General features: G+C 34.8%; 2 protein-coding genes across 2 annotated transcripts in view; both read right to left on the reverse strand.

Annotated features, from left to right (window-relative positions):
* Positions 1-5382, reverse strand: part of LOC142639789 (cellulose synthase-like protein H1) — a 35432-nt gene extending 30050 nt beyond the window's left edge. The window contains exons 1-2 of the mRNA XM_075813925.1: positions 5041-5382; positions 4411-4536 (exon numbers count right to left, since the gene is read on the reverse strand). Coding sequence (XP_075670040.1) covers positions 4411-4536; positions 5041-5382 — 468 coding nt within the window. The remainder of the gene's footprint in view (positions 1-4410; positions 4537-5040) is intronic.
* A 2425-nt stretch (positions 5383-7807) lies between these two features.
* On the reverse strand, positions 7808-12995 carry LOC142641482 (cellulose synthase-like protein H1). Its single transcript, XM_075815924.1, has 9 exons — positions 12700-12995; positions 11979-12303; positions 11670-11795; positions 11109-11225; positions 10764-10976; positions 10480-10594; positions 10127-10302; positions 8929-9279; positions 7808-8508 (listed from the first exon to the last, which is right to left on the reverse strand). Exons 1-9 carry the CDS (start codon positions 12960-12962, stop codon positions 7960-7962), a joined length of 2235 nt encoding a protein of 744 aa, XP_075672039.1. The 5' UTR covers positions 12963-12995; the 3' UTR covers positions 7808-7959.
* Between the last annotated feature and the right edge of the window lie 7275 nt (positions 12996-20270).

Here is a 20270-nt window from a genome sequence, read left to right on the forward strand (position 1 = left end):
GAGGGGGAGGTGGCAAAATTGGAAGAACTTGGGACGCCCCCGTCTTTTTCCCGGCGACCTTCGCACCTCTCTTGGTTAGGAGATCCTGCATCCTATCCATGTCCTCCTCGGATTCGTCTTCCGGTCGGGCAACTACAAACCCTGCAATTCCAGAGGCCTCGGTGACTTCTTCCTCCTCGTCAGAAAGTACGACGAATTGATTCCCTCGAGGTCTTTCGGTGTCTTCAAGTTGGAATTGATCTATCTCTTCGTCTAGTGTATGTGAAGAAGACACCTGCTCTTCTGGAACAACAGTTGCCTAAGAGTGCACGGCGAGGGGAATTGCCGCTATGGGTTGGTTGTACAAAACGGTGTGAGGGGCGTCAGGGAGATCGTGGTCGTCCAAAAAGTGGGGCCGAGCTATGTTTATTTTCCTTCGTCTTCGGTCACCCGCGATTATGGCGTTTTCTATCTCCTGGAAGTCTGAAGAGATGGGATTGTACCCCAGAATCAGATGAGCAGCTCTAAGTTGTAAGTCCTCGCTGACAAACACCTCGGAGCGAAGCACTCAGTTTAGATCGGCAACGCTGCAATGGCTCAGGCGCGGACGCACGTGCTGCTTATCTGCAAAGAAAGATGTGAAAGTGAACAACATGGTCAGATTCACACAGCTAGTGATAAAGTTAAACAAATGTAAATACATGTTAGTGTGCATGTTTGTGAGTATTAAAGGAAGTTGTGAGATGGGGAGGTTAATCCTAAGGTGTCGCACCTGGATTTCCCCACTCAACTGGGCAGTGGAGGCCGTCGTGCCAATTCCTAGAGACGATCAGGTAGTCATCCTTCATCCCTTTGTTGGATTTGGGCAGACAGGAGATTAGCCTAACGACGCTGGAGCGGGATTTAATATAGTAACCTACGTTGGAGAGTTTATGGGACTCGTACAAAAAGACAACATCGTGCCAGGTGAGGTTTAGACCCATTTGCTCGTTTAAAGCGTCGACGCTACCCAAAACTCTAAAAACGTTTGGGAGGCACTGATCGGGACACAACCGGTGGTTGTGAAGGTACTCCCTAGTTACAGGTCTCATTGGGAGGGTCATCCCACCCTCTATAAAGGCTATCATTGGGATGATAACCTCTCCCTCTTTTCTAGAACCGGCCACGGCTTCTGCCGGGCAGTATTTTAAGCCTACATCGCCGGGAATGTTATACTTGGCTCTGAAGCCTTCCATTCCAGCGGCGGTATCAACTAGACACTTAAACCTACCCATCAGAGAAGAACGAAAGGCTAAACTCTAAAGGGGAGAATATCTACGAGGACAGCCGAGGACTATATCCGAGGAGAAAATGTTAAGAATAGAGAGAGCAAGAACTTACAAAGTTGAAGGTGTGCAAATTTCCACGGTTTTCTGCAGGTAAAGTATGACTGCTGATGTTTTGATGGGATTAGCCCCTGGGGAATTAAATGAGGGCGCAGGTTCCCGAAGCGTCACGATGTGCGGAAAAGCGGCCTCGAAATTATATTTGTCCCGCCCAAATTTTCGTGGAGTAACGAGAACCGTTGGATACCCATCTCGCCGTTGAACGTGGGGGACAATGTGTAGCTTACAGCAATAAATGCGCGCGTTTTTTAAAATAAAACCGCCAAGTGGTATCTTCTGGGACGCGAAACGATTTCCACACGTGCAATCACTCACAAAGTGTATGGAGTAGGTTCTCGTCAGGTCAAAACCCTATTTTTCTCCTCGGACGTTGAAAATTAGAGTTTTGAGGGGCTATTGTGGGGAGTAAAAAGACCTTGATGGGGATGTGGGCCTTTGGGCCATGCTAAGGAAGGCCGACCTGCTCTTGGGTTTAGAATTTGTTAGTACTACGGGTCGGCCCATACGCCGAGGATCCGAGGATCCAGCCGAGGGTGAATTTCTCTTCGGACGGACACCGGAGAACCCGGGACTTCATGGTAAAGGTTAGGGAATGACACGGTCAAGACCAATGGTTAAAGGGGGTAAACCCTTGAATGTCCCAGAAGCACCGATGTTAGAGAAATACCAAAGATAAAGGCTGCCACCTCCACATTAAAGACCCTGCACCTACCACCCTGGCCGCATTAATGGGGAAGTGACACCTGAACAGTGGAAGGGAAACTTCTGGTTACTATTCAAAGGCACTGAGAAAAGAAATATCTAGGCTAAGGGGGAGTTGGGGCAACACGTGTACAAAGTATCAAAAAGAGGAGTATTTAAGGAGCAACTTAGAACAGAAATAGGGGGGGGGCCCTTCTTTGTAATCTAAAAAGAAAAAGAACAAAAAAGAGAAAGAGATAATATAAGAACAGCTCTCGGCTTACGTCCGAGCAGGTTGATTTACAATATTCCTTGTTGCTTTCAGGTGTTTGCAATCTTTGGCTTGTCATTTAATCCTCAAACACTTCTAACCTGGGTTTCAAGCCCACACTCTACAAATTCATATTGTTTAAGGCTCATTGGGCCTGAGCCCGTAACTGTTCTTGGGGCCAGGTGCAATTGTGCACTTACAAGTGTATTCCCTTATCTCATCTCCCTACCCCTATATATGTGTGTGTGTGTGTTTCTAAAAAAAAAAGATACTCAGTGTTGTTAAGTTATTTCACATCGGTAAGATGTGATATTAAGAAGAGGTTTATCACTTACTCCGCGACACTAACTGCCGCATGCAGTTTTGGTGTTGGTGTGTGAATGTATTCCCTTATCTCATCTCTCTACCCCTATATGTGTGTGTGTGTGTGTGTGTTTATCAAAGAAAAGATATTCAATGTTGTTGAGTTGTTTCACATAGTAAGGTGTGATTTTGAGAAAGGGTTTATCATTTGCTCCGCGACACTAATTGTCACATGCAGTTTTGGTGTTGGCGTGTGAGTGTATTCTCTTATCTTATCTCCCTACCTCTATATATGTGTGTATGTATTTCTCAAAAAAAAAAAAAAAAAGGTATAAAATAAAATATTCTAAAAAAAGGGAATAAAATAAAAGAAAAAGAAAATTATTTTTGAGATAAAATCATATTTTTAACTTTCGTACACGGTTTGCTGGCTAAGTACTTTTAATAATACAAACATATTTTGTCCTAAAAAATATATATATTAATGTAAATAAAATCAAATCTTAAGTCTTACTTCTGAGAAATTGAAGTGAGATAAAATCCAACCGTTATTAAAGTATAATTGGGAGGACATTTTGCATATATATATATATATATATATATATTTTTTTTTTTTCTGGGGAGAAAATGGACACTTTGCATATAATTGTAATAGCGTATTTAAAATATGAAGACACTTGGTATTATACAATAAGACAATTAAAGCGACATTTAGCATAAAATTGGAATACAATCAGAATAAAGATACAACCTTCTTTTTTTTTAAAAAAAAATTAGAGGTTAATTTGGATTCTTAATTGAAATTCCTCTCAATTTTTGCCTTTTCATATTGTATAAAGATTAATTTTAAAAATAAAAACTCAGCCCTGCCATGACATAAATGTGAAATTTTGGATTATGGTGTTTATACTATAGTACATAGCTCTAGTTTAAGTCCCATCCATGATTAATCTTATCAAAAAAAAAAAAAATCCCATGATTAATTGGGTATGGATAATGGGGTTTACACGAGGATATACACTGGTCCGATTTTGCATGATGATTTATTGACTCTCTGTAAATTTCAAAACTTTAATATCTTTTTTTCTTTTTATTTTTTTAAGCTGTAGCATTTCTTGACCTCTTCCATAATCTCAAACCTCGTATCCAATATTAAAAAGAAAAAGAAAGAGTTAAAAGAAAATGTCATTTTCTTTATTTAAAAATTATGTCCAAATATTTTGAATAACTTTTGAATACTCTCTTAATACTCTATGAGGGTGTATCTCAACCCAAAAAAAAAAAAAAAAAAACCTTTATTGGGGTGAGTATCAAATGCATGCTTCCAAATCAACATTTGTAAATGTAATAGAACTTTGGCCTTAAATCAATAAGTGAATGATAGAGCTTGCTAGCAAAAAAAAAAAGAAAAAAGAAAAAAGGTCAATGATAGAGCTGAATATATAGATAGTTATTGACATGCAAGGCCAAAATTTTTTTTAGAAGAATTGCAAGGCCAATCTTTTTTTTTAAAAGAATTGCAAGGCCAAGCTTTTTATTTTTATAGAAGAATTGCAAGGTAACGCTTTAAAACATAATAAAAGAACTTTTATAATGATTCTTCTTATGAAATGGAATTATCCATTCATTTAAAAAATATTTAAAAATGGTAGAGCTTCATAGTTATTGATATTTCACTTCACCCAAAGGACAATTAAATGGTCCCTGTTCTGCAATTCAGATGAGTATAAGCATTAAGTTTTCATTGAAAAAACACCAAGCATTTAATTGAAACTAAATAAAATGGTCTACCTTGATTATAGTCGGATGGTTCCTACTCTCGATGTTCTTGAATGGCACAAACTCTGAAGAATTATCATATGGCACGGAGTTTTGAGCAGCATATTCGAGTTTTCCTTCTAGCTTTTGATACTCATCCTAACAAGAGATTAGAGACTAACTTTTAGTATATATGTTCAGGCATATGACATTTCATTCGGTGGTTCAGGTTTTATATTTTAATTTAATTATATTTTAATTTTAATTTAATTTCAAATTTCAAATTAAGTGAAATCTCTAAATCTAATTTAAACCACAAGAGATTACCTTTCCCTTGATCTCATGCCTTAATTTAATAAGGTGGTAAAAGGTGCTAATAAGTCATACAACATTAATAGATTTGTGGTAAAATTTTATTAGAATTTTTGGCTGATGCAATTTTTTGGACTTAGCTAGTGTGCTGGACTTGTTGCAATAATGACACATAAGGCCAAAAGTAAATATGTGCTATAATCTAAATAAGTCTACAGTAATATTCAAGCACTGGGCCAATTTCTTCGATCTACCCACCTCTTATCTCTACATTCAACATTTAAGTTTCAGTCAATTTTTTTTTTAATAAAAAAAGTGGTACTATTTCCAAGCATAATCTGGCTCAATTACCTTCATCTTTTTCCATTCAATTTGGAATCCTGGAGAATGGTCACCGGGCAATATGGACTCACAGGAACAGGAGAAGTATCTGAAGGGAGCTCTAACTTGAATATTGTATTTCTTACAAAATGGTACCCAAAGATTAGCAAATTTAGAGGCTTCAATGAGAGAGTAGAGTGTGAGAGGGGAACACCCATCATCAGATACATAGCAAGCAAGCTTGTTAGCTGGATAATCAACTGCCAACAAAGAGAGCACGGTGTTCACTGTGATGATAGTTGGTTCTAGCACCGGGTCTGCTGTTGTCACAAACATGTCCACCGGAGGAAGAAGCTCTGGTACCCTATTCATAAAATTCTCTACTTGATGTTATGAACATTAAACATGTTGCATACGTTATTTATTTTGTTTTCATTTTGGTATATTTTACGTAAAATTGAAAATTATTGGGGAGCCATAAAAAAGGATATGTAATGTGGTGAATCACACAAAAAGAAGAAGAAGAAGAAAAGCAAAAGACAAAAGATGTGAATTAGACAAACCATTGCAAGAGGCGATCGGGGTATGTTTTGTAGTCCACAGGAGTCCATTTTGTGTGCAGATTCTATGGAGCAGGCCTCTCAAAAACTCATGGTCCCATATTTTTGAAGTGATAATTTTGAGTTGAGGAAAAAGAGTGAATTGTGCAAGTGGCCCTTGCAAATGTGAAAAGTGAGTATTAAATATTAAAATGTCACAGTCTAGAAAGAAGAGTCACATGAGCGTCAGCTTACAACCCTGCACCAGTGGTGCCAATGGCGAAGTCAAGATTATTTCCTAGCGGGGTCCAAGCTAAACATAATTAATTGATGCGGTAAGTTGTACTTGTACATAGTAAAAGTTGTCAGTATAATTAATTATTATAAAAATAATTTTGCACTAATTACAATCTATTTTATTAATAATCTACAAAATAATTATGAAGGTGACCTAAACAGATTTAGCAAAATCATTAATATGAAGAAAAGAGGCCAGCAGCTACTCTGTAATCAGATTAATACAATTATTTAACATTTAATATAAAAAATCAACATTATGCGCATGGAATATGATTGTCGCATATTGTTAGTTAGTATATTCCAATATCTGTTATGAGTTATGACTTATGAGGTGTGGTGTGGGGTTTTCTTGATGTTGCTGTCAATCTCTCTCCGTTTGTTGTCTTCTTTCCTTCATCAATCTCTTTCCTAGTTCCAAATCCCCTTTGGTTACTCAAATTGTTTGTGCCTAAATTTTTCTTGGTTTTGTCTGATTGCTATCTTTTTCTTAAACTTGCTGCATTTTTTGTTTTTATTATATATATATATATGTGTGTGTGTGAGAGAGAGAGAGAGAGAGAGAGAGAGATTCGTCCATTTCATGCCACGCTAACGTGTCTGTTATATGCGGGTTAAAAATTATTTATTTTATTTTATTCCCATGGAGCAACATGTCAACAATCTATTAAAACAACTCAGCATTTTTCGGTGAGCGTATGATAAAGTTACACTGCAACGTTGAACAAAAAATGACAAAATTAGTTTTAATGAGAACTAAAAAGAAATGAGGGTCGGCAACATGTCTGCAATTCCTTAAACTTGTCAACAGTTTTTGAGAGTAAAATAAAAAATGAGTAGTGAGCATGGTAATATGGACACATTTCTAAACAACCAATACTAGATACATATAGTCTTGGGAGAAATAAAATGAAACTGGTCCTAAAAATTAGCACCAAAAAGTACTTTTCGACTATGAAGCGCGGGTGCATTTTGGGACTCAAGTGCGGGTGCGGGATTCGGCAATTTTTAAAAAAGGTGGGTACGGGTGCAGCGGGACTCCGCAATTAAAAAATTATTAAAAATATTTTTATTTATATTTTCTATATATTATTACAATTAAAATATTCTTAAAAAACATATTACTATGCCTTGATTCACAAAACAAAGAAAGAAGAAGGCAAAAAACACAAAACAAAACACAAAACCAAAAAGAAAACACAAAAAGAAGCAACAAATATTGAAAATAAATTGAGGAATGACAGATTTAGGGTGTTTGGCCCTCATTCAAAGCCGATTTCGGCTGTTCCGGCGAGATTCAAGGCCGATTTTGGCCTGTTTCGGCCGTTTCGATCGCCGGCCTATACGACCCGATACGGCTCGATTCTGGCTGAATCTTCCCGGTTTGGCGCGAATCGAAGCCAAATCGGTGCGAATCTAGCTGAGTCGGTGCAAATCCGTGAAAAAAAAAAAAAAAACTCAAACGCGGCACCGAGGTGCGGACAACCGCGTCGGACTCGGGTGCGGCACCCTCCCAACCGTGTCCGTGCTTTCTAGCTTTTTGAACAACAATTAACTACATAAACTAGTTGGCTAAGTTAACTGATGGCAGATAGCATATTTGTTGTTCATGAGAGCACAGAAATTAACGTATGTGTTACAGATCAAGCAAAATGGCAAATTAACGTACGTAGGATGCTTTTTCTTTTTTTGTTTGGGGGGGGGGGGGGTTAAGGGGGTCTCGGGTTCTATATATCTCCCGGGGAGAACTTTAAGATAGATTTCTAACCAGTTAAAAAAAGAAATTACTAGTCAGATTACAGTACATATGATTAAAACACTAAAATCCTTTATTTTGCTATGCATAAAGAACAAAGTTTCATTGTAATCCTTCGGCGGGTTGTTTAGAAACCTCTTTGTTTGTGAAAATAGGAATTAAAATTAATCCAATTCAGAGGAATGGATTGAAACTTTGAGGGGAAACAACCTAAGATCACACATTTTCAACGAAGTCAACTTCGTACAGCTTTTGATTTTCTAAATTTCAGTTTGAAATTACTGTAGTAACATCATACTTTCATGACCAAAGCCTAAACTCATATGAGAAAATAAAATAATTTCATGATCAGAAGTCTCAATGCATTATAGTCCTTCTGCACAAGTGCACAAAAAATAATGCCAAAGCAGCTGACTTCCATACGGTGGATAAGGGAATTCCATGTCTTCCTTTCCCAACTAAACCCTTCAAAAATGGCCAGAAGCATATCACCAAATACACACTGCAGAAGACCTCCCCTAGCCCTGACCCATGCCCATCTCGAGGTGGTGGTTGCCACTTTAACAAGGTCACAACCAACGCAGTTAGGTGCACCAGCAAAATGGTTGTACCTGGCAGGAAAATTGGGGACCCATCGAAGGTGAACCTTCCGACTTCAATATCATTGGCATCATCACTAGATTGGTCTTTTTGTGTTACTTCAAAGACTGTCTCGGATATTCCTAAGAGCTTGAGTATGACACTTAGCAATCCGAATAACCATGCATTCACTGTGTTTATTCTTGACATTCTTTGGTTATTCCACCAAGCTTGAATTGACTCGCCGGTTCTTAGATACTCGGATAAAGTGGATATGTTGTAAACGACGAAGATTGCAACTAGTACATATAATGTTGGTTCTTGAACCTGGATATTTAAGATTGGAAAAAACAGTTTTTGAAAAATCTATAATGTAGATTTTGCATATATTATAGTTTCATGAGCTTCATCATGCAAATTTTGTTAATCTCATTTAGGGATAAATATAGAACAAATATTGATGATGTGCTCAAGAATGAAACAACGCAAGCTATCACCTGACAGACACGGAGGTAAGTATTAGGGTTACATATATGATGACTTAGATTTTATATTGCTTAATATAAGCTAGTTATCTTTTGTTAGAGATTAACACCACATTATTTTCATCGAAAAAAATAGATCATGCAAGAAATATCAAACAAAGATATGACCACAATCATGCACAACTCAAATTAGTGAATTATCAAAACACGCATACTCAGACTTATAAATCAATGAAATTGGAGGTTTGAGGTTTGCCCTCACCTTGGGCAAGAAGTGAGAGTTGGTAATGATGCAATATGCTGGCAGAGCAGCATAGCATAGCTCAAAAACAGGGCGCATGCCCCACGTGAGGAACCAAAGATAGGCTAGGCATTGCCTAAATTGAAGCTTTCCAAAGAGTGTGGCAAACAAGGGACAACTTTTGCTGAAAAGAATTTCAAGCAAGCCTGTGGTCCACCTCTTCATTTGTGTCGCTGCAGCAGGTCCACCTGAGGGTGCGCACCCTAAAAAGGCTGGTAGATCCGGTGTACAGAATATGGATCTCCAACCTCTTTTATGGATCATTAGTCCTGTGTGGATATCCTCTGTTGTCGATCCATATCTCCAGCCAACCTGATTCAGGGCCGGTAGCCACAGTCATCAGAGTTGGACAAAAAAAAAAAAAAAAAAACTTACTAAACAAAATAACAAGGAAAGAAACATCATTCAATTTGAAAATGAAGTTACTTGGCTCTACTTATTAGAATAAAATTAGCAGATTTTTGTCCTTTTTTATATAAAATAGAATTTCTACTCTAGCCTAATCTAAGTATATATGTATATGAAGCTCCTTCTTAGAGACTTGAACTTCAGCTCTTGCCCTCCACACCCCACAAGTATTTATATTTGTAGTGTGACTACCGCACCAAGGAGAAGCGGTGGTGATGTTTGCCCTTAATAATATGTAAGCTTCCATGAATATAGATAGGAAACATTCCATAACAGTTTATCCTTAAATAATAATGTCATTTCAATATAGACTTTAAAATAAAATTAGGAAGTTAAAACTTAATTTATGAGGGAAAACATAGGTACATGATTGAATTTTTCAACATGTGTGACATATAAAGTTGAATACAAACCAGTTTAGAAGATATATTCTTATCTTTGTCATTGACAATTATTGTATTTAAAATATAAATGTGCATTCCTCTATATATCCAGTGAAATGTACTTGCTACTTAGAGCTTTTTTAATTTGAAAGAATATAAACATTAAAACTGATCCATGCAATAGGCTAACTTTCAAAGTTTTGTAAAGTATGGTTGAGCTACCAAATCACGTTCCCCAATTTGAAATTTGCATATTTTTGGTTGATTAAGTTTAGGGACCCAAAATTTTTGTTATAGTAATTGAATGTTTTGAGAAAAAAAAAAAAAAAAAAATCGTGAATCTAACATTGCATTTTTTGGTTACTAACCGTTGTTCCCCAACTTGTTCCATGCTCGTAACAGGAACCAGAGACTTGGTTTGCTGCATGAATAGAATTTCGAAGATTGGCCACTGTATCTGTCTTCCCTTTCAAAGCTTTAGTAGCTGAATTGATCAGCTCCGTTGAACTCCCAAAATTTAAGAGAATAGATTCAATCAATTTTTCTGACAAAGGGGAAAGAGAAAAAGGAAATATTAGTCAAGGAAAACCCCATTAATGATGTGCATGTCTCTTGGACTCAATGGTTCATGTATTGTTACTTGCCACAAAAAATTTAGTTGCTTATGAAAGTTTTCAGAATAACATTTTTATAGGTTAAAATCCAAAAATAAATTGCTTACCATTTACTGGATCTACATTATTTGGGGATAGACTATAGATAACTTTCCTTCTATGAAAGCATCCTGTTCCACCATATAAAGGTCCTTGAAGTCCTGCTATTCCACGCCCCAGATACTACGCATATAAGAAAAAAATAGTTAATTACTTGACCAATCAGTGAATTACTTCTTTGTTAGCATATTTTCTTTAGTCACACAACATATTTATGAAATTTCATGCTGTTTATAGATGGAAACAAAAAGAAAAGTCTTAATTTGTAAGATAAAGGTTCAATTTGACGCACTTCATAAAAAACCACGAACTGATTGGCATATGGATCATTCTTTAATCCATCATAGAACACTTGTGGAAATTGAGCAAATGCGATTTCTTTTTCACTGTTGGGACTCAATAACAAGCACATTGCATGAAGAGCAGCTTTAGGATTGTTGACAAACATATCACAATCTACGTTCAGCATGTAAGGAGCATTTGTCATCAAACCAGAGACCCTGGCCTATATATAGTACAAAAGGTTTAAAAAGAAAGTGGTGATGATCAATTAGAATACATTGATAAGGAGTTTTAGGATGTTTTATATAAAAGCTAAAATTTCTATGAATTTTATTTTCCACGAAAAATATCTTACTAGAACATTCATGGCTCCTGCTTTATAATGATGTGGATGCTTTGGCAGCTTCTCCCTTGATATATAGATCAAGTGTGGCAATCCATCTAGAAGACCTGTCTTGTTCTCCCATATTACCTACAGTAAGATTATATAAATGAGCGTTTATATATAATTTAGAAAAGGGCAAAACTTAGGTCTCCTAAGGCAGAAAGGCTAGCTTGGGATAAAAGTAGAAAATTAAATTCCCACAAATCATAGAAATAGCAGGTCACTAGTCACGAGTCGGCTGCATTTAGAAATCATTAGTCAACTATTTAAGCTAAAAGGTCATCCCAAACAATAAGTCTAATGTACCACAAATTTCATAATATTTTTTACAACAATCGATGCAATAAGTTGTACTTGATATATAGTAAAACTGTTAGCAATTAAATGATATAAAAATAATGTTGCTCTAATTATAATATGAAAAAACAGTTAACGAATGTGACATAGACAGATTTTGTGAAATGATTAAAAAGAAGAAAAGAGGCCAGCAGCCACTTTATAATTGAATTTTTTTTTTTCCTTCGGAATCACCTTGATAATTGTTGGATGGTTTTTGCGTTCTACATTAGAGAATTCTGCAAAGTCCCCACTAAGATCACATGGCACGGACTTGTGGACAGCATCCTCAATTTTGCAGCTAAGTCGTTCATATTCATCCTACAAATGATGAAGACAAACAAATTTGAACATGATTAAATTAAAGGCAGTCATCGATCTCATCGCTTTCCCATTTGATAGTATATCAAACAAAAGCATTCTCTAATAGTAGTATATATATACCTACTTTTGTGATTTAAAATAGAAAATTAATTTTCACACCTAACATAAGCTTCGGATTACCTTCATTCTTTTCCATTCCTGTTGAAAATCAGTTGAACTACCACCAAGCGTTTGGGGGTTAGTGGAAAAGTATCTAAAGGGGGCTCTAACATGAATATTGTACTTCTTACAAAATGGAACCCAAAGCGTTGCAAACTTTGAGGCTTCCACAAGAGAGTAGTAAGTGATTGGGGAACAACCATCATCCGATACGTAGCAAGCTAGCTTGTGAGATGGATAATCAATTGCCAACAAAGAGAGCACGGTGTTTACTGTGATTATTGGTGGTTCTAGCACAGGGTCCGCAGTTGTCACAAACATGTCCACTGATGGAAGCTCGGATACCCTTTATCAAGATAGTTGGAATTCAAAGTTTTGAACAACGTAACATCGATCAATAAATCATATTACACACCTATAGCCTAGTAAAGAATATAGTAAAATGAAAATCTTTTTACCCTCGTAGACATCGTATCCAGAATTATATGCATGATTTATATAATAGTAACAGTGTGTAAAGACGATGTACACTAGTAATTGTTTCACTATTCATGATAAATAGGTCGTGTTTATTGTACGCTGATCAAATACCCTAAAATAGTGACTTTGAAGTCATATTTTCAAACTTGAAAAAAATTACTTTTTCTCGGTGTTTATATTTTTCCCTTATGAAATAACCCATAGATGAATTATAGTGGCAACTAAAAGTCATTTATCATTGGCACAATATGTTATATCTTACCGTTGCAAGAGGCGGTCTGGGTACGTTTTATTTTCTACGGGATTCCATTTGGAGCTGATGATTAGAACCCAAGTGAAGGTGAACCATGACTCGCATAGAAAAGCAAGGAGCCAAGTGAGACCATGATTGTTGAGGAAGAGGAGACGATAAATAAGGAGAGAAAGGAGAAGGAGAAAGATTAAGCTATCAAAGGCTCTTTGTAAAGTGTTTTTGCGTGGGATTTTTTCATATAGAGGGAGAGAGATCGGGTTGGCCATACCCATGGAGTAGAGGAAGACAATTTTGGTGGCACTATAAATGCGTGTTTCAGTAGTGCAGGTGTTTAACCCTCCGGGATTTTGTTCATTTATGGTGGACTAGCTGCTATTGTATTTGCAATGATGGCCATGTATCATGCATGTAGCAGAGAGTTGATGTGTTTTGGCTATAGGATTGTGTTTATTCATAGTGAATTAAATTGGATCTTGTACAGTTGTACTTCAATCGATGGCCAACCATGAGGCAGAGGCGTGGTATCTTGTGTATTTTTTAGTGCGTCCCCTCTCACGCGGCACATAACCCCAGGTCCTATATTCTTTATAAACAATGCTTAATACATATAAAATTTCATAACATTTTTTTTTATATATCTAATAGTTGAGTTTATAATTTTTTCTAGTTTTTTTTTTTTTTTTTGAGCTAATCTGCCACATCTATAAGTGTGAAATTAATTGTCCAATTTTTTTCTCTATAGATCAATTTTCTCAATCTTTTATATGTTGATGATAAGGCATTAAATTTTGCTTGCAATATCTAGTGCGTAAATACATACAATATCATGTACCATACTCCAGGCCACATACAATATCAATTTTTCCCATTTTATTTGTTGATGTAATTGTTAAAATACCTATGTGTTTCATTTTAAAGATGCTAAATGTTAAATATTGTAATTGGTTGACATATGTATTTATGGATTGTATTTTATTTAAATGAAATTATGTTTATTTTTTTCCTTTCTTAAATATATATGTATATTATCAAGTACGGGGGACAACATGAGAAGGTTATTTAAAAATTTTCAAATTATTTAGGATATTTCCAAAAAACCAAAAATTATTATTTTTTAATTTATTTTCAAAAATTTTGGGGGGTCTAGGCCCCCCTTGGTCATCAAGTGGCTTTGCCACTGGTTTTTCGACCCTGAAAGCACGTTTAACATAATTTTATTGCTAGGTTGATATTTAAGTCAATTATATAGATTTAGGTTAAATATTCATCACACATATTGTACATAACACCAGCCAAGGCATGTGTGAATGCTGACGTGGATGGATTCGAGCCCTACATGTGGGCTAGTTGTGAGGAAAGGAAGGGGAACGTTGGCTGAAAAAGCAGATCTTTGGCCCGTGCCAACGGCGTGACCATCTTGGGGAAGAGTGAAATTTGCACTTGACATGGACACCAGCACTAGTGTAAAATAGACATAGCGACCCCTTATGGTCAGTTGCTTTAGAACACCCCTTATTGGCTAAGCTTGTGTTGGACCACTACTGAGGACAGGTGCATCACTCCTAGTATTCTTGATGTTCCTTTCCTTGTCTATGGCTTGCTCCCCACATTGTAGCAGAGCCACCTTTCATCCCACTACCCTGACATTGGCGTGTTTTCTCTCTCCTCCAGCCTTAACATAGTACAATTGCTTTATTAGGATTCAAATGGAGAAATCAGGTTTTGACACCTGCCCTTATGCACCTAACAACATTTCTCGTACTATAAGAGGAACATGTTGTCAAACAATTAGGGCAAGAACCCAGAAAGATAGTGAGAAAAAGGTAGAAGCTTTGGTAGGAAAAGTAAGGTAGAAACAAAGGCTTTCTTTGGGAAGAACATCACCATTGTATGAAAACCTTGACTTTTACATAATAGAGAGCTCTAAGAGTGAGCGACATTCTCCCCTTCACTGACCTCTGGTTTTTTATCCCTTTCAAAGGGTTTTCCACATATTTTCCCTTGCCTTCCTTACTTTCTTGGATTAGCATTTGCATTCCTCTAGACATTAAAGTGTTAAAGTTTCCATTTTTATTGTTCTTAAGCTTTTTCACTTAAATGTACAATTAGATTCATCACTCATTCTCTTACATTGTCTTGATACTCTAACTTGCACGTACACATATCATGCAACAAAAAAGTAAATAAGACACATATATGATGATTAAGGAAAACCAATGAAACAAAACAATTTCAAGATAAAAGACCTAGGGGGAACTATCCCAATAAGAACAATCCACTACATCAAATAGAAGTTTATAGTCAAGAATATTTAATTCCTTGTAAACTTAACTATGATTATCAAACTTAGCTTTGAAACCCTTAAACTTCTTTGACATGGATCTGCTCCAGCATGAACTTCCAATTCATGCCTTTGATCTTCAGTATGCTTGATATCTAAAGCTTGAGTTGTAACTTTATTCCACCGGTACTTGTAGTATGAGAATGAACTCCGGTAAATGCTTGAAAGAGTAGAAGCACAAAACCTCTCAGATCTCAAAAGAGTAGCTCTCCAAGACTTGAAAAACGTGCTTTCGTGTTTTCCTTATATACCAAGTAAGTCGGACTGAAACCCTAAACGTTTAATGGGTTGTTGGGCTTTAAAAAAAAAAAAAATCTGCAGATCGTTTCTCAATTGATTGAAGGCTTCTCTCGATTGGTCAAGCCAGCCTGGTTTTCAAATCCTAAACTTGCAACTTGTACATTCTTGAATTATGACTTGTAGCACTATGAGCAATGTCTAGAACACTTCAAAGACACTAAGATCTATTCATAGACAACTTTATGAATTCGGTTTGCCAACATACAAATCATTTAGAACCTAAACATTTATACCTAAATATTTAGAACCTAACAATATTTTTTTATGATGGTTGATATACAATAATACAAAAATTGACTGTGCTTACAAAAAAAAAATGTACTAAATAAAAGTATATTGGTCCTCATGTGAGAGTCGATTCAAGCATATTGACTACAAATTCTTGTAATAGATTCATTTAGTGTTTAATGTATAATCAATTACAAGTTTAGCCAGACCATGCGCTACTTGATTACCTTCTCTCTTAGTGTGAGAGTATGATAATTCATCAAAATTATTAGCTAAAGACTTAACATCATTTATCAACAAACCAATAGGAGGTAAGCTACTAGCATCCTCCCTTAAAGCTTTTATCACTGCTAACGAGTCACCTTCCAGGATAGCTCGTTTTATGCCAATATCTGAAGCGAAAGAGAGGGCAGCCGCTGCTGCCATGGTTTCAATCTCACACCCGCTGTACGCCACTGGAATTTTCTTCGCACAGGATGCCATAACCAAACCTTCATCGTTCCTTATAATCCCACCACAGTTATTTTCAGTTTTACAAGCCGATTTGATAGGCGATCATTAATAAAATTTCAGACTTCCCCCTCAAAAAAAAAAAAATTCAAGTTTACTAGATTAAATTTTTTATTTTTTTTTAAAATTACATATATCTACTGTCACATTATCATTGCTTAATGAGCTATTTATTGTTGCCAACAGTGATTCACTTGCATGCAAAGAGGCAATACAGATTTATGATACAAGTATAGACTATAGGGTATATTAAGTGTGTCAAAGTCTTGTATCCAAAAAAAAAAAAAAAATGTGTCAAAGTCAAAGTCTCTACCTCTAAAAGGATTTTATTTCAGATTTCTCCAATTTATAAGAAATCAAATTTAAGAAAGAAAAGAGAAAATAAATGATATGAGGCAAAAAATAATAAATTACATTTCAAATTATAATTTCAAAATGAACTATGGTTTCAAAAATTTCAAATTGAACCATGACGTTTAAATTGTTACAAATTAAAATTTATAGTTTGCTAGTTTCAAATCAAGAAATGAATGGTTTGTTTGAATACCACTTCAGTTTTGACCAGGCTAGCTCCTACAAAATATGTCTTGTCCACTTTATTTAATTAAGGGTTTGTTTGAATACCACTTATTTTCTAAAAATTAAAAATTTATTGTTGAAAACATTGTAACAAAATAATTTTTAAATGTGTAAATAGTACTGTGGGACCCAAAAATGCATAAGTATGCGCATTTTGCTGATTTTGGTGGTCCTATGAACCGTGCCGTGGAATCCAAAAAAAGTCAAACGCAGTTGAAATGCGCATTCAATGCTATCCAAACTCACGGTAAGAGTATCATACATTAGCTTCCCTCCAATCTCATTCAAAAAAAAAAGTTTAAACTTAACCCCTCCCCCCTCCAAAAAAAAAAAAAAAAAAAAAAAAAAAAAAAAAAACCTATTATTAGTTCCGTACTTGTTTAGTAACATGGTTTCAAATGACTTTTTATTTATAGTATATTTTTTTAATTCACTTTTTTTCTAGATACTATATTTCAAATAATCTCACTTTTTAAAAAGCTGAAAATATGTCGTACGAATCAAGCACTTAACCTCTCACTTATACAAGTAGTGAGATATAAAAATTACTTCTCTCTCAACCAAGCCCGAAAAATCATTCTACTAAAATTTTATATATTTTATGATTCAATTCACATTTAAAATTTGAAAAAAAAATATTTTTCAATTATTTTTATTTTTTACAAATATGTTAAAGGTTTTGCTTTTTTCCCATTTATAATGGGACATCCATTCAATTAAACATAATAAAACCGGTACACAATATGGGTGAACTATTTATTGTCAAAAAATGTATATATTTTTTTGGTGGATTCCAGTTAGCTCAACTGGTAAAGTCTCTAATGGTTAAATAAGAGATCTGGAGATCAATCCTTACCTATACCAAGATTGGTGTCTTGGTTTGATGATAAAAAGCTATTATTATTCTAAAAAAAAAAGGTATACTTTTTGTTCTTATATTTATTTTATAAAATTATTATATTTGGATTTATTTTTAATTTAATTTTCTTGAGTAACATACTTTTGATTATTTTGTTAATAGCATTTAATTGATAATATGTTTAAACAATATATTACTGTTTTTATTTGTATAATACTATATTATATTGAACTTATTTTTATAGATTTTTATTTATTGTATTAGTTTTATTAATTAACTATTTTTAATAAATTTCATTCTTAACTCCGTTTTTTTAATCTTACCGCTTCTGTAAAACTGAAATGTTGACCTATTCAAATTCTTTATCTTTCAACTATATATATATTAAATATATTTTTTTTAATCTTTTCACAAGTGTGGGGTTTATTCTCATGTGAGAGAAAGGACTCATGTATACGATATATAATATATCTCTACGTAGCATAGAAGTGATGATAACTTGTGCTTTTGTCCTCTTTCTTTCGTGCATACGCATGGATTTTAAATGTGTGAATAGTACTGTTGGACCCAATTTTAAAGTTGTTTTTGCTAAAAAAAAGTACTTATGAGTCCCGTAAACAGTATACGGGACCCACTAAAAAAGATGCACCAACTAGAAAACGCGCAAAACGCGCTTCCCAAACTCATACTAAGTGTGCGTTTGGCTCCAAATTAAAAAACCAGCTTATTTACTATTCGGCTTATTTTTGCTACTATTCACGGGCCCCACTGCACTTTTTAGTACTATTCATGAGTCTCATTATACTATTTCAGCTAACTTTTACAGTAAAAAGTTTTTCAGTTTTAGCAAAATAAGCGGATTCCAAATAGACCCTAAAAGAAACTTTTTTGAGTTTATTACTTATAAAAAAAATAATATTTAGTAATTAATAAAATAGTTTTGTTGAAACAATGTTTAATATTCATTTTCATTTTTTCTATATCCCCCAATAATAATGTCTAATATTAAAGCCAATCGTGATAGAAAATAATCGTAATGTTGCTTATGTAAGCCTCTTCGATTTTCCAGACTTTCTATCTCTTTATTAATTTATTTTCACTTAAACCAAGTGAGAAGGGGTTCGAATCCAAGTTTTCCACGTGAAGAGAATCGATCAATTGTATTAAACTACAAGGCTCTCTTCTTTTCTTTTTTCTTTTTTCTTTTCCTTTTGGATAGGAGAGTTACATAACTCTTGACATTTCTTTGTTATCTAAATGTCTCTCACGCCTTGCGTAGGTTCAAAACTAGTAAAGGTGGAAAAAGAAAGTAAAAAACCACTTGTTAATGAGTGGACAATATACTTTGGTAAACCTTCCACCTAAAGTTTCCATTGCATTAAACCTATTGCGATGATGATATGTGCCAACATCACAATGAATCTAGTGTTTTGAAGCGCTATATTCAAACAAGTTCTTTTCTTTGATCCAACTAGTTTGCCACATAGGTATCTCATTAATAGTGTTTTTATGACTTGAGGTCATGATTCCAATGACAAAAAAAATCATTCTAAAAAGCGAAGCAATAGTGACAAGTGGGATCATCCATGAACACTAATTTGTGACCATTTAGATGCATGTCATTGTTAGGCAAGCTATAGAAGTGGGTATACTAGTTGATTTTTTTTTCATTATTATTATTATTATTTGGATGGAAAATAGCGAAGATTAAATTACTTCAAAATTATAAGGTCTAATCTTAATTAGTGTCCATTTTTTTTGTTGATAATTTGATAGTTATAACGGAAGAGGGAGGATTTGAATTTTGGATGTCTTGAAAAGACAAAGATGCTAGGTATTTGAATCACAAAGCTCTTGGCAATTAATATTCAACTTTATATATATAACTTTAGTATCAATTCTTTATGTCTAATCATATTTAGAATACAAATAAAGTATCCATAACCACACTTTAAATGCAGATAAAAAAATCATAATCCAACTTATAGTCCTTTCATTTGGTCTTGATTTTTTAGCTTGGAAACTTCCTCACTCACTCTCATTTTTTTTTTAATTTCTTTTTGTTTTGTTTTTGCCCTAATTTTTGCCTAGACCGCCCTTTCCAGTTTTTAGCCTAGTAGGCTCTTTTTTTTTTTGTTCTAATTTTTGCCTCGACCGCCCTTTCGGGTTTTTAGCATAGCGCTTTTCTTCTTCTTTTTTTTTTTTTGGAATTTTATTCGCTTTCACTCAACTGCATTTTTTGTTTCTTTCAATTTGACAAAGTTCCATCTTTTCTGGATGAATTTGCATTTCTCTTTGATACATTCTTATCCTTTCTAATGCACTTTCATTTTTCTTGACTTGATTGAACACACTTTTTTGATGAAATGTATCTTACTTTCTCTTTTCCTCATCTTCCTTAATTTGATTGAATTTTGCTCTTGGTGAATCTTCATTTTTGCTCATCCTTCTCAACTTGAATGATCTTTCATGGAATCTCATGTCCCTTGTGTCTTTTGATGAATCAGTGTTCTCTCACAACTTGATGAAAATTCTTGCATTCACTTCTCTCTCTCTCTCTCTTTTTCTTTTTGGTTGAAGTCTTTTCTAGCTTGATGGCCTTCTATTTTTTCTCACAATTTGATGCTTTCTCAAAATCTCATCTCTCCTTGATGGATTTTTTTCTTCCTTCCTAGCTTAATGAATTGAACTTTCACTTTTCTTTGATGAACTCTCTTTCCTAATCTTGATGAACTCTTCATCTTTTCCTTCTTTTGAATCTAT

This window comes from Castanea sativa, chromosome 6 (assembly GCF_040712315.1).
Source record: "Castanea sativa cultivar Marrone di Chiusa Pesio chromosome 6, ASM4071231v1".
NCBI classification, from domain to species: domain Eukaryota; kingdom Viridiplantae; phylum Streptophyta; class Magnoliopsida; order Fagales; family Fagaceae; genus Castanea; species Castanea sativa.